The 21304-nt window shown below is 40.6% G+C and overlaps 2 protein-coding genes across 7 annotated transcripts in view; one reads left to right on the forward strand and one right to left on the reverse strand.

Annotated features, from left to right (window-relative positions):
• Positions 1-549: 549 nt before the first annotated feature.
• C10H5orf63 (chromosome 10 C5orf63 homolog) lies at positions 550-21039 on the reverse strand. 4 transcript variants are annotated; one of them, XM_077911498.1, is made up of 4 exons: positions 20933-21039; positions 6092-6209; positions 2297-2353; positions 550-1136 (listed from the first exon to the last, which is right to left on the reverse strand). In XM_077911498.1, exons 1-4 carry the CDS (start codon positions 20947-20949, stop codon positions 957-959), a joined length of 372 nt encoding a protein of 123 aa, XP_077767624.1. In that variant the 5' UTR covers positions 20950-21039; the 3' UTR covers positions 550-956. The 4 variants fall into 4 exon arrangements, with proteins under 4 accessions (XP_077767624.1, XP_077767623.1, XP_077767626.1 ...); XM_077911497.1 differs by having other exon boundaries at positions 550-1148; XM_077911500.1 differs by having other exon boundaries at positions 550-1148; positions 20903-21013.
• Positions 20785-21304, forward strand: part of MEGF10 (multiple EGF like domains 10) — a 320303-nt gene continuing 319783 nt past the window's right edge. For 2 of the 3 annotated variants that reach the window (XM_077911490.1, XM_077911492.1), the window contains exon 1: positions 20785-20911. The gene's annotated coding sequence lies outside the window, so the exon portion shown is untranslated. The remainder of the gene's footprint in view (positions 20912-21304) is intronic. The other variant, XM_077911491.1, reaches the window with a different exon arrangement.

Here is a 21304-nt window from a genome sequence, read left to right on the forward strand (position 1 = left end):
TTAAAATCTAACCAAGTGACTCACAATATCCAAAGTCATTAAAATAGTTCACAAAAGAATTTCATTATAGATGAAATTACAGTGATGTGATTTTAAGAGGAAAAGGCAATTTTGTGTTTAAATGAATCCACTGCTATATTGGTCAAACCTAACTAAATATAAATAAGAGTACACATCTACATTTTTAATGCTTTATATAAAATGGTGAAGAATATTGTCTTTAGATGGCATATCTGTCCAGTTATGTTCAGAAGTGAATTTTCTCCAAGATATTAAAACCTGATACTGTTTTACAATTTGAATTAACTCCATTGATGACAAATGAATAACTATCAAAGGCAGCCTTCAAATATTATGAATCAATTCACTGACTACGTGTGAAGCATGTTGAGATTCTTACACATATTTTGGAGGTTTAAATCTTTCTTTTGTTTTTCTCAAATGAAGCCCTTTTGGCCAGGATAATTATTCTCTTCTACCCCCCTCAAAATGAATTCTAATTTTAAACAGGTATTATTAAATCCCACTGAAATAGGCTTCATGCAGATGTATTTGTTAAAACACTCCTTTATTGACTGTGCACAGTTATTAACAATTCACATTTCACTTTATCTACTGAGTGGAAGAGCATTTATTCTTTCATTAAAAAGTGAAGCCCTGAGGGCAGCAGCAGGGATGCAGAGCCTTCTTCCCATAAACTGCACTGTCCAGTGAATGTGAAATGCCTCCATATTAATACAAAAGGGAAAAATAAATAAAACAAATGGATTTCTCCCACCCTCCATCATCCCCTTGCTGCCGATATACTCCTCTCATTTTATAAAATGCCAACTTCATCAGTAAGAAGAGTAATGTCACCATTTACTGGGCACCACCTAGTTCAGAACATTGGTAGGGCCAGGAAAGGCCATAGTCCTATCCTAGGAAGATGCCATCTGGACAGAGAGGGTGGAGGATCATGAAGGCGCCCTCCAGCCTCCAATACCTTGCTGCTCAAGTTTCTGGAGCTGCTTTTCAAGTTTTGAGATGTCTGCTCGATGCATCATCAGAAATTGGCCATTCAAATGGAAAACAGGGATGTCAAATTTATACCTTTCATACCAGGCAGAGTTTTCTGGAAGTGTGATGTCCACCTCCTGTAAAATAAACTGAAAATGGAGACAGACTCTAGCACTGTATTTTAGAAAGCATGGAATGATACAACAGCCACAGGGCCAACCTGATGCTGAGATTAGCTCTCATGCTGAGGAGTTTTGCTGTTCTGTCTTGAGTCCCAAGTGATCTCATGTCCCCAATTTCTACAACTTGACTGATTTCATTAAATTCCTTAACTCTCAGTTTTGATATTGTTCCATTATACCTATTACATTCAGTGTCGGGTCACTCCTCTATTCCCTATGAAATAAAATACATCCCAATCACGAAGGTGAAAATCAGGACCGATGTGCTTTGCATATAAGGATGGGAAAGGTTTTGTGGTTTGCTACAGGAAAACACTTCCATGAAAATGACAGAGTAAGATAAAATGAATGGGGACACAAGTTTAAAGAAAGCATGAACATCGCACCTGCTAGTTAGCTTTGATTCATTTTAAGAGTCAGAGTAAGAAAATCAGTACTACTCAGAGGAAAAGCTCCTAAGAGTAATGAGTTTTGTGGAAATTAGCACTGAAATCTCTCTCTGAAGAACAGAAAGGAAATTTCAATGAAAAATAATTTAATCTCTTCCCAAAGAAAGGATCCTGGTGGATACTCTATACTACATATGTATATCGATTCCATATACATAAAGCCACACTGTATTATGAAGGTTTCTCCTTTTAGAAAGTTTGTATCAGGTTACTTGGCTATTATGAGAAATACCTACACTGGTACCTGTTTTGGTAACTGAAAAAAAAATCTGCAAAGGACTTTTGCTTTTATGAAAAAAGGTGAAGAGTGAAAGTAGTGTTCAGCGTTTGTTTTGCCATTCTAGAGGCAGTGCACACCCGGAGCAGTGAAAGTGATACTGCCAAGCTCCTTCCCTGGGAGCCTACATGCAGAGACTCAACATCAAGCCCCTAGAGCTTTGAACTGTGTCTGTGAGAATCTGTGCTTTATCTCAGTTTATTCTGTGGATCCGTCAGCAAGATGTCCTAAAGTACCAGAAAAGCCTGAGAATTGGGTCTGGGAATGATTTAAAAAGTTTTTCTACCTAAACTAATGTTAATTGCTTATTTGCTTCACTCCACTTGGGCATATGCAAATTGGATAGGAATGCTCTATTTTCAGAGAGTGGAGGGGGTAACCTGTATTACCCTGTTTTTATAAGGCTCCAGTGTTTCCTTGGCTTCATCACAAAGGGGGCATGGATCCTACAGGAAGGAAAAAATAAAGCCATTAAATTCAAAGAATGGCATGCAGCCTGACAAAAACCACAAGCAGCAGATTATACTTATTTTAAAGGACTTTTTTTAAACCATGATAATTATACTGTTTTATTTCCAAAGCAAAACATTGCCATAGAACCTTATAAATAGCTAGTGTTTCATGATAAATTGGCTGTCAGCATTTTTTTAGTTGTTTTGATTTTTCACCATAAGTTAATCTATTTATACATATACGTGTACACACATATAATAAATATAGATGCTTACCCTTGTTACACACATATATGTGCATACATTATATACACGTACATATATATCACATACACATCTAAATTTATTACATATGTGTATACATATACATACATATATAAATAAGTAAATTCAGTTGCTTACATTTTTTGTGATTGGCTTTATCTAATTAGTATTAGGAAGATTATTTTTCATTGATTTAGACTCTTAGAGCTTTGTCCTTCCTATGTCAGGAACACTTTTCTGGTCTAGGTGACTTCACTAGAATAGCTTAAAGTCTGTTTTGATACGGAGGCACTGATCTTTGCCTGCCTGTTTTTCCTAATCAGTCCACAGGAATCAACTCATTGAGATAAAGTTAGATAGTGATTGCCCCACCATCAAAAAGGGAGAAATTTCTCTTTACTTCGGGTGATGACTGAACCAACTCTTTAATGGTTTGCCTGTTCTCTCATTGCAAGTGTCAGCCATAGGCTTCCCAGGTTAATTCTCCACCCGAGTAACAATCAAGTTTTAGTGCCAGCTGTTTGTATTCTTTAACCACCTACTGGAGAAGTCTTTTGAGAATGCTATGGATCTTTGGCAGATTTTAAATTCTTCTCAGCCCTAGACTCTTTGAACAGCAACTAGCTATAGGTTCTCTTGCATGAGCCCAAAATAGAAGCAATATTACTGATGCTTATATAAAACCTGCTTCTTAACATGACAGGAAGAGGTGAGATGTTCTGTAAAAGAAAGTCCCCTCCTCCAGCTTAACTCCTAGCTTGTTTTGAAATAAGGACCCAGATCATCAGAAGGCAGTTTTTCTTCAGAAGGGTCTTTCTGGCCCTAACTTCTTGGTTCAGAGACTTAGGCTCATCGTTTATTATGAGCATCATCAATAAACAGATTATGGATAGTCTGTGATGTGTTAAAAATAATTATGCTGAAATTTTCTAGGAATATTTCAGAACCTTTCAGAAAGTCAGAAGATTTTAAAAGCAAAAACAGAACAAGCTAAAAAATACTAAACGTACCAACATTTTGCTTTTATAGTAAAAAAAACTTCAGCTGAACCTAGATCAACTTTGTTTTGTTTTGTTTTTGTAAACATGGATGTCTGTATAAATTATCCTGTGTATGTGTATTTTTATTGGGAAAGGTTCATCAACTTTTAAAGAGGCCTATGAACTGAAAGAGGATAAGACTCAGTGGTCTGGACCATTGAAACATCCTTTTCTAGGATTTTCAATGGCACCAATAGAACACTTACTCTATCCTTGAAATGTAATGGACATTTATTGGGTTGGTCATCCCACGCCCCTTTCTTGTAAGCATTCCTGATTTTTGCCTTAGAGGAACTGCTCTCAGCGTGTGGCTGACTGCATCCCTGAACAAGAAGGGTAGACACTTGATTTAGGCTCAGGCAATCAGTGCTTCCTATCCCTTCTGGCTACAAATGGCTCAGGGATTGGCCAATCTCATTATATGCCTAATGACACAAATCAAAGATTCAATACAAATTTTAAGCTAAATGGAAGATTAGTGTGGGGTTTTTTTGTTGTTGTCGTTTTGTTTTTACAAATGTCTTTGGCTAACTTGGCTGTTGTTCAAACTGAAAAATAATGCAGAATAGTTAGGCTGAGTGAGCACCACTAGCCTTAAGGGATTATTTTATTTCCATGGCTAATTCTCATATGCATTTCTCATATGTAGACACAGATGATGAATTATTTTTATTCCATAATTTCCAACAATGCAATATATACTTCAAGATATGAAAAGTGGTTTAGATGAACTATTCTCAACAAGAAATTCATTCTTAAAAAAGTATTTAAGGGGATCCCTGGGTGGCGCTGCGGTTTAGTTCCTGCCTTTGGCCCAGGGTGCGATCCTGGAGACCCGGGATCGAATCCCACGTTGGCTCCCGGTGCATGGAGCCTGCTTCTCCCTCTGCCTGTGTCTCTGCCATTCTCTCTCTCTCTCTCTCTGTGTGACTATCATAAATAATTTTTAAAAAGAAAAAAAAAAAAGTATTTAAACTTTGTTATTAGTTATCAGATATTTTCAAATTGCTAAAATGCCTGAAATCTGAAAAATGTATTAAATAAGAGAATTTTTTTTGCTTAAATTGGGAGTATTATTCACTAAAGTTAAGTCTATTACCCTGCACTTTACTTCTTTTTTAGATTATACATCATACAAAATAATGTTAACTAGCAAAAGGAAATCAGTGATATTTATATTATAAATTTCAGGGGGGGAAAGCTCTTAAAAATTTTAAACAACTATGGCTTAAGATTAGTATTAGGGATAAGAAAACAAGTATAGTCATTTGTGGCTTTCATATTTGCAAATTTGCCTGTCACTAAAACCTATTTATAACCCCAAAATCATATCTGTGACATTTTTGTGGTCATTCATGGACATTTGAGCACATGAATAGAGCAGTGAAAAATCTGAGTCACCCAAAGTGCACATTCCCTTATTAGACAAGACAATGGTCTGCCTTATTATATCAGGTCCCATACTGTCAACAGGTGCCCTTTTCATGATGTGCTGAGTGCCATGCTTTTTGCATTGTTGTGCTTTTTGTTGATTTTGCTATGTAGGATGGTCCCCAAGCAGAGTGCTGAAGCACTGTGTAGTGTTTCCAAGCATAAGAAGGCTGTGATGTGGGCAGCCCCGGTGGCGCAGCAGTTTAGCGCTGCCTGCAGCCCGGGGTGTGATCCTGGAGACCGGGGATCGAGTCCCACATTGGGCTCGCTGCATGGGGCCTGCTTCTCCCTCTGCCTGTGTCTCTGCCTCTCTGTCTCTCTCTCTCTATGTGTCTCTATGAATAAATAAATAAAATCTTTAAAAAAAATAAAAAAATAAAAGAAGGCTGTGATGTGCCTTATGGAGAAAATACTGTTAGATAAACTTTGTTCAGGCATGAAATAGGGCGTTATTGGCCATAAATTTGATGTTGATGAATCAGCAATATATATTAAATGAAGTGTCTTGAAACAGAAACATATGCCAAACAAGGCCATGTATTGATCAGTCAACAAAAATGTCGTGGCCAGAAACTCACTGGAACCTAACCCTATACTGCCATGGGAGCCCATGGTTTAGTATTCACTAATTCAGTGTTTGTGGTGACTTTATGGAACATAATCATCACAAATTAAGTATATTTCTAAGTGATGTATTTATAAACATCATCTCTCTTCTGATAGTTCTTTCCAGTGCAGGGATTGGGAGATTATTAAATATATTGGTTTACCCACTGAAGAGTGTGAGACCACTAGACATCTGAATAGAAACCAGAGTTAGTGCCACTGTCACCGCCACTGAAAAGTGGAGGAGCAGGTAGGTCTAAGGACAGTTTATTCTATTGATTTCCTTTCAGTGTCCTCCCTCACCCCACCCCACTTCTTAGATGTACAACTTTCTTCATGCAACAATTTAATGCTTCTTGTTTTTGAAGTCATTTAGTTTTTCACTCTGTACCTTTGTAAATAAGGTCAGCACGGGCAGAAGGGTCTTAGAAGAGAGATTTCTCAAGAGGAGTTGAAAGGAGTATTTGGCAAGTTGCATGCTATTTCCTTGAAACCACAGCATCTTAATTCTGCCAAAAAAAAAAAAAATAGACCAGTAAACTTATGTGCCCTAGATTTTGCTGTTTGTAATATGAACAGTAAGCTGCAAGCCTATGATGGAATTTGAAGACTTGAGAACTGCCTCTTGGGGTCCAAGGGTGTCAGAGAGGCCCAGATGTTTGGCAAGTCTCCATGATGCCTCAACATTCACTGTATTCCAAACAACAGAATTTAGAATGGGAAACTATCCATATTTATGGATGAGCTGGGTGCCTAATCACTTGGTTTCTGCAAGAAAACTGCATGGGTTTGTTAATTTGAATACAAACTTGGGCAGCCTGGGTGGCTCAGCGGTTTAGCGCCGCCTTCCGCCCAGGGCGTGATCCTGGACACCCGGGATGGAGTCCCATGTCAGGCTCTCTGCTTCTCTGGAGCCTGCTTCTCCTTCTGCCTGTGTCTGTCTGTCTGTCTGTCTGTCTCTCTGTGTCAGTCATGAATAAATAAATTTTAAAATATTTAAAAAAAAAGAATACAAACTTAAATTTCACCTGCAGATTTTGCCAGCATCCTGATAAGTCCCTGAAATGGTTTGTATTTGCAGAGATAGCTTATCTTATTGGCAAGCATTCAACAACACACAGCCAGCTTCACGGTAAAGGAAACAGTAATTGAGGAGCACAAGTCCCAAAGTGAAGGTTAAGGCTGTCACTTGGGAGATCCATGCCCCCCTCCGCTGCAAAAGATGGGGAAACACAGAGCTATAGTAAGAGGAACCATAGGGGAGAATTAGGTTGAACTGACTTGTCAGAAACAAAAATCTGCTCAAGTCTTTCAGTATTTAAAAAGAAGATTGCCATCATTTTTAAAAACATACACAAATGTACTAGTGTTACTACTGGAGATACTCCAATAGGAACAGCTTGGTAATAGCAGCACGTCAAACACTAGGCTTTGAAGCTCCCTCATCTTGCTTCTTTGCTCGACATAAGACAGCCTACTTATTCTTAGTTATTCTACGGAGCCTCCAGCTTTGTCCTTAAAACTACAGATATGATAATTTCACTTTTAAAACACATATGCACCATTGGCTTTATCATTTATCAATATTCTCAAAATGAATTCATACTTGGGATATTCATTTCTTAACTTTGCTTTACTTTCTCTCTCCAACTTCATCTCACTTTCTCCTCCCTCATCTTGGCAAGCTGCAGCCACAAATCTTTCTGTTCCTTGAATACCTAAAGACCATTTCTTTGTCAGGATCTCTGTACTTGCTGTCCTTTTGCATGAAACGATCTTAAATTGTCTTTCCTCATTTGGTCCTGGTCATGCCTTAGTGACTACCTCACCAAGACTGGCCAGCCCACCACACTCCATCCTTTTGCCTTGCTATAGTTTTCTTTTATCTTTTACTGCCTAAAACTATTTCTTTATCTATATGTCCCCTCTACTACAATGTGACTTCAATAGGGGCAGGTACTTATTTGCCCCAGTGTCCTGAGCATCTGTTGTTTACTTGGCACATAGGAGGTGTTCAGGTATTTGTTCAAATATTTCAGGTATTGGAATGAACCTTTCTCCACCTCTTTAGTCTCACTTCTAGCTCTGATCAGACACTCGGTGTGCACAGCAGTCACTAATTGAGCAGAGCTCATGTCAGAACTACAGGTTAATGTTCTGCAGAATACCCACAAGACTGTAGGCCAGGCACTACAGGGGTCCCAACCTCTTCACCACCAACTCTGATCTCTGCATGCTCTGCTCCACAGAGCATGACTGTATTAATTATGTGCTAATCTCTAGTGCTGACTATGCTTCTTAGCATAAGATTAGCCTTAAGCTCATTTCAAACAGAATGATAAGATTTTAGAGAAAAATAACAACCCATATCAAACTAGTATAAAGAATACAGGACAAAAAGATTGGATTTTGGGGCAGCCTAGGTGGCTCAGCAGTTTAGCACCACCTTCAGCCCAGGGCCTGATCCTGGAGACCTGGGACCGAGTCCCACGTCAGGCTCCCCGTGTGGAGCCTGCTTCTCCCTCTGCCTGTGTCTCTGCCTCTCTATGTGTCTCTCATGAATAAATAAATAAAATTTATTTATTTCTTTCAAATAAAATATTTAAATTTCTTTTAAATAAATAAAATTTATTTATTTATTTAAAAAAAAAAAGATTGGAGTCTGATCTGTGAAAACAATAATCTTTCCTTCACTCTTAAACTTGTAGCCTTCTACTTCTCCCTGGATCTTCCTGCTAACTAAATGATCTCGATAATGCATAAAAGGGAATGTGATGAACACTTTGCAAGGATCTGCTACCCACCATTATTCCAAGATAGAAAGTGGATCTAAACAATTTTACAGTATGCTGTGCTCTTCTCAACTAAATGTTAAGCCCTGGTATACACCGTTTCCATAAACTCAGCAGAATCAACAACTCCAATAGGTGAAAGTGGTTGAAGACAACAGTTTCTAAGCACGGCTTTGTCTACACAGGATATAAATGAGGGGCGAAGGTAGAATATTGGCCATTTTTACACTAGGAAAAAATTTCTGCATCCTTGGTTTTGGGAAGGCCCTATGCCCACAGTGGCACATCTTCCTAGGGAATAGAATGAAAGAAGCTGTGCTATATGGAGAAGAAAACAAAAAATTAGTTTTGTTAAAGACAGAAAGATAGCTCTTGGAAATGAGAAGGATTGGGCCATCTATGGCAGTGACCTAAGACTACCACTAGGACAGTGAACTGCAGCTACGTGCTTTTGGTGGAGGGACTTTATTGATGTCTGGATGGTAAGGAAAGGAGAACTTACTGCTTTTACCTAGCTTGAGACTGAGGTATTAAGGTTTAAAAAAAAAAAAAAAAAGTCACATTCACAAAGGAAATCTGCTTTAGTATTTCCAACATGACAAAACACAGCATGTGGTCTTGGTTGCACCCAAGACAAATAAAACCTGTCATAGTAAACAGAGTTGCTATTCATTCCAGATTTGCTGGAATATTTGTTCACCCAACCCAGAGAGCTGAGTCTTCAGTGATGCTGCAACCATTCTGTTTAAAATTAGTTCTTTCCATTGTTAGACTCTATTTCTACCTTTTCCCGTGTATTTAATCACTTAAACATGGCACATTTGTTTACTGAGAAAAGCATTAGCATTATGCAGTTTTACTACCTGCATATTTTCCAAGTGTCCTATGGCACATGCATTTTACCACATTGTTAAATTAACTTCTTTCTTTGTAAGCACTGTATTAGAATACTATATTAGAGTGTGATATTAAAAAAGCTCCCTATGCTTCTCCTAGGCAGAAATAAGATCTGAAGGCTAAAATTCTGAACACTGGAGTCCACTTAATTCTAGAAATAAATGAAAAATGATTCACTCCAATTGCAAATCTATCATACTCTTCTTAGAATGTTTTACTAACTCTGTAAACCCTAACACTATTGCTGTCAATGTCACACTCACTGAATCATGCCTTCCTGAAGTAAAACCTTAATACAGGCTACTCTGTCAATGTGACATTTTCATTAGTTCTATTATTTTTGAGCAGTATCTCAGCATTATAAAAAAAAAATACTCTGAAAGGCAGTTTCTGCCTGTTAGCTCATGACTTGGGAGAGGACAACACCTTTTTGATTATGTCATTGAATTTAGTCATGTTATTTGTGTCCTTACTACACACAGATACAATTTTGTCCTTTGTATTTTGTTACATGCTTCTGTGATATGAGTGAAAAGAGCTGTGTTCATAATATCAAAAGCACAACTGGGTCACCTTTGTCACAGACCAAAAAAAAAAAAAAAAAAAGTAAAAGGCATAAGACTGGATTTAGAATGTGCCTAAAACAAATTCCACAGCCTAACAATAAAGATGGTGACTCCTGCTGTTTCAAGTCCACTGCTGCTCAGAGGCGTGGATCAGCCTGACAGAGAAAGGGGAATGCTGGCTTTTTAACAAACTGAGGCTGACTCCAGTCGTCTTTATGGCAGAATCAAATACAACATGGGGGAGGACTGATTGGACCCATTCAGCCCTCCTTGAAGCAAGATAAGGAAGATAACTTAACTTTATAGCATTTTCCCTGTGAGGCACTCAAGGGCATACCATTAAAGCAGCTGATTACAGTACAGAAAGAAGCCAGGGTCGTTGGAGCCTTTATTAAGGATTATTCATTTCTTGCATGAGAAGCTGCCCTGACTAGAGTTGCGTATCACTTATGTGGGGCCCCTGGATTCTTCAAACACTGCATGTGTCTGATTAGAAGGGAAACAACATTGTTCTTGCTTGAGTAGAGAAACTGACCTTCACTGACCAGAATTTTTATTCATACAAAGAATCCTTTGGCACACTGAATCTCCGAGCTCACATGATTCCTCATCAGCAAGCTGCAGGTTTAGTTCATGTGCAAAATGAAAAAGTCTATATAAGCTCAGGTACCACCTTGGTTATTAACAGGTAATGCTGGAGCTTCTTCACAAGAGTATAATGTAAATTTAATGCTGAGCTGACATTAACCAAACCTATTACAGTAGCTCTTGCTAAATGTGTGTTCCATAAGGAGAGGCTCAGGGCTTCTGTTTAGTCATTTGTGCCATGTGAGATGTTAAGCCTTCATTGCGCATTCATTACCATCTAAGTTAATGTTCCTATTTTTACCCAAGTGACTAGAAACACACCTGTGTGCGCATGTACGCACACACACACACATATACCACACACCTCTATTGGGAACAAAAGCCCATCATTTTAGATTACTGGAAGTTTATGTAATGAATGTGAGGCTGTTCTTAGCAGACATGTCTAGGTCACTGAGCTCAACCTATCCAGGGAAACAGGGACATGTGCTGCCTCCCCAGTGTCCCCTCTGAGTCACCTGTGTCCAAACCTCCTCCTCCCCCAAACAAGTGGGAGCCTAGCCTGGGATCTTGGGTGACAAAGAGAAGCAGCATAGAGGGACATAACCAAAGCTGAAAATAAAGCAGATACTGTGAGGTGTCAACGCCAAGGAGCTAAGCAGGGCACGAATGAGGCTACAGAACAGAAATAGGGAGTGGGACCCTCACTTGCTGGCATGGGTGGGATCACACGTGCTTTTCCAGCTCCTCAGCCTCAGCAGCCTGACATCAGGCCAGGAGAACTGGCTGAGAGGTGGAGCCAGCTGAGACAAGATGTTGCAACAAATATTTAGGCAAACCACCCACCAATGGGCCCACTTGTACATGATGTCCTTCCTGCTCAGCTTCATTCTTTTCTTCTTCTTTTTTTTTTTTAAGTGAGGTATAATTATCATATTTTATTGCTTTAATGTGTACAAACATATTGTTTTGATATTTGTATATATTCTGAGACAATCACCACAGCTTCATTCTGACCATGGAGTTGGACTGCTAATTTGAAACATATGCAGCCATGAGGAGCCCTACATCATGCCCCAGGATCTGGGGAGCAAGAAGCAGCCTCTCACACTACACATCCACCTCACTCCCTGTAGCTTCTATTTCCAGATTTCAGTGCCAACAGGTTTACTATACAGGGGACCAGAGAAAGCAGTAGAAAAATCAGTCCCAGAAAGGAATGACTGATCACATGAGTCCCTAAAGACTATTTCCCTTCAGATTATTCCCATCACAGTGGGATTTCCAAGTATCTGGATGTCTCTCTTCCACTGTTTGTACTCAATGGTGCTATGTTAATTTGCACTCAACACACTGTTAAGTTCTTTAACTGAAGTGTGGGCCTTGCCAATACACTAGGATTACAATTTCAAATCTACCACTTAATATATGTGTTCTGTCCCCATATCCCACCTCTTTCAAATTCTCAGTAAAATTAAGCCATTTTTTTTCTTCATCCTGCTTGATGTTAGCCCATTTCTTTCCCTCCAAATAAAACTCACATGGAGAAGTCACCTTCACATTCTAGATGCAAGCAACAGGAATAATAGAGGGATATACTTCAGTGGATCTAGGAGAAGGGAGTTAAATTCTTAACTGAAACAATACAAATACAGGAGGAATTACAACCAGGACCTCCTTAAATGCTGAAAGAGAAAGGAAGAGAAAAGTCATGTGGGCTGAGTTCAGAGGTGGTTTCACAAGAGTAGGATCTCAAATCATCTAGGATTTGGATACATATACAAAAACAGAGAAACATTCCAAGCTGGTGTAAGACACAAAGGTGCTGGAGTAGGGACTACTGTGGTCTGTTTGTTGAGAGGCACTGAAGGGTTCTGAATGAGTGTTGTGATAAAAGCAGTATTTTGGAAGACTGATCTAGAAGCAGCAGTCAGGATGGACATCAGAAAAGAGGAGAACAGAAGTGGGAAAGAGTTAGAGGTCATTTATGACAGCCTAGGTGTGGGATGAGAGGCATCCACATATTCAACAATTACCTGATGTTTTCCATCTGTTAGGGGATATTATACGTGCTGGGTGCAGTGGTGACCAGGAAAGCAAGGTACCTGCCCTCATGGGGTCCATATTCCAGTGACATTAAGTCAAACAATATCAGATAGTGACAAGTGGAGGAGAGGGAGTAAGATAAGGTGATGTGATGGTAACTAAGGCAGGTCCTCGAATTAGGTACTCTGAGTAGGTGTAGGGTTTGCTGAGACTAAAGGCTGAGAAGATGCAAAAAATCTGAGGCAGGAACATTTGGGAGAGAAGAAGATTAAGTGCAAATCTTCAAGGTGAGCACAGTCTGAACTTACAGGAAGAAACATATAGGACCACATGGCTGGAGTACAGTAAACAAGGGGAACAGTGGCAGGAGACTGGGCTCAAAATTCATCTGTAGGGGTCACATCACTTAGGTCCTCCCATGCCATGTTGAGGTTTTTTATTACAATTATATTTAGAAGAAGGAAGTGACATGTTCTCATATACATTCTAAGATATCACTTTAGCTACTGTGTAAAGAATGGATTTGGGGGTGGGGGTGGGGGCAGGGACCCCCTTCAATGGCTGTTGTAGTAATCAAGGTAAGAAAGGATGGTGCTGTGGAGAAGGGCAGAAACGGGGCCAGCAGAACTTGGCATTAAACTGGATATGAGGAATTGAAGATGTGGGAAGGACAGAGCCAGTTTTGGCCTTGCGCCTCTGGTGGGTGGTGGTGCTATTTACTAAAATAAGGACAAGTGAGGTAAGAACAGATTGAAGAGTATATGGGGCTGACAGCTCCGTTGGGGACAAGTTGGAGCTCATGGAGAGTCGCAGATGCAGGTTTGGTATTCAGGAGAGAAGCCAGGGCTGAAGATAAAAATCTGAGATTCCATGAGTTCAGGGACTGTATTTACAGCTATGAAACCAGATGAGATGATCTAAATAATACAGAAAAAGGACAGATCTCTGAGGCAATCCAACATTCAGAAGTTGAGAGAGCAACCAGCCAAGGAAGCAGAAGGAAAGGCTGGTGAGGTCATCACAGAACCCACGGGTAGGAAGTGCTTCCATAATGGGATAATGAAAGAATCTACCATAAATCAGATGGGATGAGTCTGATGTTGCTTTAAAACAATAAAATCTTCTAACCAAGGCCTATTCCTAAAGTGAACTACTTGTCTGGTTCTTGCCTAAAATAACATCTTAACTAAAAGTGGATATTTCTGGTGAGGATGGAAGCAGTGGGTTGGAGAAAGGTGAAGGCAAAAGTTGATCAAGTATCTTCAAAAGAGATAATAAATGTAAAAATCTTTGTATAAGTTACAAAGCAGAATAGAGAAATCAGCCTTTATTACTAAAATGATGCTAAAAGTAAAGTTTTGAAAAAAAATAATAAAAGTAAAGTTTTGTTATTAATAATTATGATGATAAGGGGTGCCTGAGTGGCTCAGCCAGCTGAGCATCCGACTCTTGATTTTGGCTCAGGTCATGATCGTAGGATTGTGGGATCGAGCCCTGCATCAGGCTCCCTGCTCAGTGGGGAATGTGCTTGAGATTCTCTCTCTCTCTCAAATGAATAAATAAATCTTGAAAACGATAATTATGATAATGATTCTCTTGACTAAAACATGCTTTTACTGGCCTCAAAAGTAAGATTTAGATCTCTAGTATAGCAGTCTCAGAAATAGGGAAATGCAAAACTGAAAATTATTTTACACAGAAGTAGCTGAAAATTTCAGACTGTGGATATTACTTAAATAGGAATTTCTAAGACAGGATCTCACTGATTAAAGAACCAACATATTTATCTTCTACACAGGAAGTCACTAAGTCCAGGTAAGACTAGATATCTAGACCTGCCAATACCTTGGCACCTGGTATTGGCTTAGCTTCCTTAGGCTTCAGAAAATTACAGAACAGGACACTAAAATCTAGTTTTTGGGGGGGTCAGGGTTTCCCTTTGATAGGTTTTGGAAAAAGGCCAGTTCCCTTCCGATTGCCCTTCCCAATACCTGCCTTTATATTTTCAAAGGTTAAAAAATTCATCTATTTTACCAGTTAAGAACATCAATCCATGTATATCAAACCAGCTGCCTAGGTAATGTTAAAGTTGGATTTTAGTGATTGTCTTTCAAGACAAAATTTCTTCCAAAGCAATTTTGAATAACTTGCATAGAGAGGTCAAAATAAATGTAAGGTAAATGCAAATAAACACAGCTCCCAACCAAATCATCAGTCAGGGGAATTAAGCACAAATGGAATAATTCCTCATTTAGTTTGAGAGTCACTCTTCATTTAGCATTTCAGTTGGAACTCAGCATATCTGAGTGCATTTTTGGGGTGAGGATTTTATAAATATACACCCCAAAGATAGGCAACTGCCACTGATTAGTTCTGAGATAATGGTCATTTCCTCATCTATATGACAGAAATGCTACCACCTGTCCTGTTCTCTAATTTTATAGAGACAGAGAGAAACTGTGCCCACAGGCTTTGATGTCAAATGTTCTGCTGGTCAGAGAAGGGGTATCATACACTGAAGAAACACCATGGCACTAGCCGTGACTTCAAAAGGCCACAAACAAAGAATCTGAAGTAGTTTGTAACTGCAGGAATCTAAAATGCTAGACCATTTAAAGAGGAACAAAATTCACGCAGAGATCCCTACACAAGTGTAAATGCACTTGCTCACTGCACATTTGCTTCTCTAGCTCCTCAATCATAACCAGGAAGCCTTGGCACCCAAAAAGACCCAGCAGAGGTGACATTGGCATTGTCAGGCACTCATCTTGCAACTGTTTGAGCATCTGAGATGGAAAAGCGCCTCCAAAGAGGAAGAATGGTATCTTTTTCTTACTGTTTGACACACTTAAAAAAAAAAATGTTTTAATGACAGACCCTCATCATCTCTGCATTCTTCTCCACATCCAGAAGCACCCTTGTGTCTGCCTCGCAAGCTGACAAATGTGAAGTGGAAGGAGAGAGGAATCTTTAGTGTAAACAAGAGTTTGTTTTAGAATCTTTGGACCTTAGCAGTCATACTTTCCAGATCATTGCTTTAGAGGAGTCTGCTCAGTAATGGGGTTGGTGCACATGAAAATGTCAGGGGAGGGTTTCCAGAAAAATATTCAGCTGAGAGAATGAAAATGAAGATGCTAACCAGAAACAGTAGTGTACTGCTACTCTACACTCCCTCTAGCTCCCGGGGATCTAAAGGGGATTCTGGACTACTTCCTATTAACACAATAGGGTACCCCTCCTCTCATCCCAAAGACACTGAGTCAGCATCTGGCTTGGAGCCAGAGAGGCATATTCTGAATTCAGAGTGTTCAACAATGTTCAGTACAATTACGACATAATGGCTGCAAAGCTGTTCCTGAAAGCCAAGAAAACCTGAATAATGTGGTTAGGTTATATCATACATGAGGGCTTAATAGAGTTTAAAAACCAATTTGAAAATTCTTTCATTCCATAAAGACAGCATTAAGATGAGAGCAAAATCATTCAAGTTCAAGGAACAGGGACAAAGTGCATAAGGACTTATGCTGACTCCTTTCCACATTATCCTTCTTAACCAAAATGACCTATCCCCTTTGAAAATATCTGATATTTAATACTGGCCCAGAAAGAAGGCAATTTCATTAAAACATCTTAGTTTTACTGTACCCAGCTAGTAATTCCAGTTTCCTTGCTATTTACAAAGGACACAATCCCATTTCCAAAAACAACTATTTGCAATTCAAAATCTGTCCATCTAGGCAAGGTCTTCCATCCATCACTAATACTCCACCATTTCCAATTCATCTTGCCAAAGAGGTGAATTTATCTTCATGACCACCCAAGACCGGAAAGATGTTTCATTCATTTTTAGCCATTCTGTAGCAAATGACTTTGGAAACTTTGAGTTACTAAATCCAGCATTTTCTTGGACTTGTGATACCAACAATACCTAGGCCTGCTCAATCTGACTGTTGGGAACCATGTTCTCTTGAGGTAATGCTCCCACAACCCCCAGTCATGTCAGATTCTTAAATACTGTGGATCTTATTCTGTTAGTTAATACCTATCATGGAATATCTTAATATTTTGGAACTGGGAGGTGACTTTGAAGATCCCATTCCTTTATAGATAATGTGTAACTGAAGCCTTTCATACTGCATTTTTTGGTTAATCTTTCTATATTTTGTCCTTGAACAATGGCTTATTTTTATACATAATGAGACACAGAATTTTCAAAACTAGAAGGGATCTCCAAGTTCAACTTCCTTTCTTCCAAAAAAAATCTTAGAAAGTTTTATACATAAATCCTCAGAGTATACCAAATAACAGATACCACATTTTGTTTAAAGCTTAACTTAAAGATGGAGGGTGAGAAAGTTTCAGCTTCGGACAGAATCCTTTTAATTTAAGAATGAGGTTCTGGTCTCTAAATCTAAGATACAGATTAATTTCATTTTTGAACTTGGAGAAACAGAGCTGAACTTAGATCTCTCTCTCTCTCTCTTTTTTTTTTTATTCTTACGTCCTAGGCTGCCTCAGCTGACTGAATTTCTATTAAATAATACTATTCTTTCTCTTGGCTGACTGGAAGAAACTCCATGTTTTAAAAAGTAAAGAGTTAAAAGTCAATCTCATGTCCTTCCCCCTGAGTAAACTAGAAGCCATTTCCCCATGATTTCATGATTAATATGAAAAAGTACAGGAACAAAGAGAGGAAGTTCATTTGTTTCCAGCAGTAACATTCTGGTTTCTGCTACAGTCCCATTGGCAAAAGAAGGAAACAGTGTATCCTACATGCTTGCCCCATTACAACACGAAAAGCAGTCAACTTTGTGGGAATGTTAGCAAAGTAGAAAAGATGATTTGGGCTTTCTTCCAGTATTATTTGGGCACCCTAGCCTTAAAATAGTGACCATAGATAGTCTGTCCTTAAGGAAGGAACAAATGAAGATATTAGTGACGTAGGTAAGCTAATTATTTGGTATACCTTCAAAAGGACAGTCTTCAAATATTTGCTCAACAGGTCTTTGAGGGAGAAGTCGAGCATGGCAGGCCTGGATGGAGTGTGGAGACAGGGCTCATGGTGCCTTTCAACTTGCTTATTTCATTCGACACAACCAAGGCTCTGTAGCTGATCAGGTCTTATCTCCTTGAAAGGTAGTCTGATGACCAACTATAGATTCTCAAATATGCGCTTCCCTACTCCAAGCTGTTGATCAAGGCATTGGTAACTGCAGTATTTTTACCTAGTAACCTCTTTTTTTTTTTTTTTTTTTTTTACCTAGTAACCTCTTGAAAGGTTATTGTTTTATATTCCTTTTCTCTTTTTCCACCCCAATGGTGTTAGAGATCCACTCTCCCTTCAGGGACACTGTCTTTTCATTTCTGTAGCATGTACTAAGTGTTTGCAATGCATCAGACACTGTGCCGGGTACTAGAAATATAAGAGTGACTTAAGACACTTTCTGACTTAAGATACTTTCCCTGCCCTTAAGGACTTCATACCTTGGGCAGAAGTAAAAGTTAAAAACAATACAATACTGCATTGGTGAAGCCTATAACAGTAAAATGGTTGTTCCCAGATACTAATGGTGAAATGCTCTGAAATCCTTGGGGATGCACATTTTAAAATAGAAAGTATTTTGAATTTTGCCTCTATCTCTGGAAACCTTATCTTTGGTAAGGATTCAAATACAAAGAGTGATGTTTCCATGCCTCCAGGTTCCTGTAACTGTAAATGGAATGTTAAGGATGTGGGATAATTATCTATGAGAAACTTAGCCTAAACATTTCATTTGGCATATTCTTTCTCAAGTGATTTTGTCTCTGAACTTGCTACATACTAGAGGAAAGATGAAGGAAGCTTGCCTAGTCCCTGCTACCTGTGTGGATCCCTGGATCCAGATGGTTTCTCCCCTTCAAAATAATTGCAAACAAGATTAAAACTGCCTGCAGGAACCATCCCAGCTGGCTTCTGACTTCCTCTGATGTACACTCTTTGAATAAAGCAGTGGCAAAATTAGATTCAAAATAAGGAACATAAAAAAAACCTTAGTACTTGTACCATATTATCTCAAGGTCCTGCTACATGTGAAACCCCAAACCCTGGCATTAGAGTAACTGAACACATCAGCCAGCTAGAGTATTGCACATATTATGAAATACAAAAATTTCAACAATAAGAAATGACTTTTTTTAAAGGCCACATTGCCTCTAGGTACTTAAGAGTACGACAGAGCCAGGCATCTGGAATAAAACAGAAATACAGTCCAATAAATTCCCAAGTTGGAAAATCCTCATTCCTATTACCTTATCTGCCATCAATCCACCTAAATAACACCACATAGCCACATTTTCCTCTAGTGAAGAAGACAAAAAAAGTATTGATTCTTCCTCAGCAGGCAGCTACTACTGACCACAGCAAGTACAGACAAACTGGGGAGTTCGCCTGTCCAGAGCACCAGCCCCACCCATCTTAATTTTCACAACTGCAACTTTCTGGTTCCAGGCAATTCTTCAGGAGAACAGAATCCTGGTTATTAGACTATGACATTTCACACAGAACCGTGACTGAGTTCTGCGACTTACCCTGATGTTACGATAATCACTCAGTATTTCCAGGGGATACCTCTTTTTCCAAGTGTTTCAAATATATATAGCTCCAGATATTGGCAGAGAGAGTCATATGCATTTTCATAAGCTATTTTTCATATAATTACTAAATGAGGAGATTGTGGCCTGTAATGGCTACTTCAACTTGTACAGTGCCATGCACACTGAGGCATGGCTCCTGTAACTGCTTAACCAAGACAACGTGTAGTTACAGGAGCCCTGCTTATGTTGGAAAACAGGCTAGAAAGTGCTGGGCGTGGAACAGGTCCTAGCCACTATTCCTATCCTGCAGGAGCTTATAGCCTGGGCTCCAGCTTGGCCATACCGTGTGTATATAGATGGATCGATTTTTTTAAAGGGCCCTACAATATGAAGTACTGTATGAGATACTTCCTATGAAGAAACAGGAATAGGGACGCCTGGATGGCTCAGTGGTTGAGCGTCTGCCTTTGGCTCAGGTCGTGATCCCGGTTGTGGGATCGAGTCCCACATCTGCTTCTCTCTCTGCCTGCCTGTCTCTCATGAATAAATAAATAAAATCTTAAAAAAGAAAGAAAGAAAAGAAAAGAAAGAGAAAGAAAGAAAGAAAGAAAGAAAGAAAGAAAGAAAGAAAGAAAGAAAGAAAGAAAGAAGAAAGAAAGAAAGAAGAGTAAGAAACAAGAATAAAGATCATCCTGGCAAAAACCTTGTTAAAGACAGCATAGAAACAGGCACTTGCCTATTCACGTTAATCATTTCGCCAGGACTTCTTGAACTCTGGACCTTTAAAAAAAAAATTCTACCAACTGGTATTTATCAGGGGTGACCGACCAGGCGAGGTATGTGCTGAGAACTGTGCAGTCTCCGGTTTACTATCACACTGTTCACCACCCAGGGGAGCTTGCGCCGGCGAAGCAGAGACAGAGGGTCCAGAAAGCCACGTTCCCTACAGCACCTTTCAACCTTTTCACCTCCCCCCCCCCACACACACACCAATTAAAGGTCAGCATGCGTGCTCAAAAATATTTAAAAAGGCGGCCATCTCAGCGGGCTGCCACTGAGACTATACTGCCACTTCATACGAATTCCATTAAACCCGGGACGGGTCATGGATGGAAAAACTGGAAAAAGCGTGAAGCTTGAGCCGTTTCCTGCTTTCTCTTGAAGAGCTGCCTTTTCCCGCTCATTATTTCTGTCCACTTCCCGGAGCGCCATCTCTCGTGCGCGCGCGCAGACACACAAATGCCTATAATCTGCCCCCCCGGAGGCTCATGGATCTATGGCTCCCGGTTTAATTAAATTCCCTCTAACGACGATCGAAATTGGCAGCGTGTGGCGCAGTGAAGGGCTCGCGTGCCCCGCCCTCCGGCTCCGGGCGGGGACCGAGCCTGCCCGCCGCCGCCGCCAGGCCACCCGCACCCACCTGAGCCTCCCGACGCCTACGTCGCCCGCGTCGCCCGCGTCGCCCGCGTCGCCGCTTCCGCCCCGGCGGGCACTTCCGGCCGACCAGCCCGGCTCGCGCCTCGCGCCTCGCACTTCCGCCCCGGCCCGCGGCGCCTGCGGCTGCAGCCCCCGGGATCCGCCGGCCGCGCGCGTCGCCGCTCCGCGGGGCTGCCTCGCCCGAGCTGTTGCTCGAGGAGGGGCGGGGGCGGGGACGCAAAAACCGGGGCCGAATGTCAAAAACAAAAACCGTGGAACGGTGACCCCGGCTCGTTGGGGCGCCGTTTTTAATGAGGAGCCAACCTTGAAAAGGTGCGGTTCAGGTCCTTTTACCTCCTCCTTGCGTTCATTCGCTCCCTTTCAGTGTTTACTGCCTTCTTCCCCTGGGTCCCGCCTCGCTAGGTCAGGGGCGACTCGAGGATGAGTGAAACTGGCGGCTGTACCCCCCCCCCCCACAGCTAGTTATCCCTTAAACAGACCCTGCGTTCCGCCAACGAGGTGCTTCGAAAGGGAAGGAATGTGCACCTGTGGAGGTGATCTAGATGAAGGGGTAGCCTTGGGGCTGGGTTGTGAAGCGCCGGGCCAGGGCCAGGGCCAGGGCCAGGGCCAGGTCGGGCAGAGGACGGATCTCTCCAGCCTGCAGAAGAAGGGTGGGACCGGAGGGAGCCTGGCGCCAGCCTTGCACGGAAGACTAGATAGTATGGC

Source organism: Canis aureus, chromosome 10 (assembly GCF_053574225.1).
Source record: "Canis aureus isolate CA01 chromosome 10, VMU_Caureus_v.1.0, whole genome shotgun sequence".
In the NCBI taxonomy this organism is placed as follows: Eukaryota; Metazoa; Chordata; class Mammalia; order Carnivora; family Canidae; genus Canis; species Canis aureus.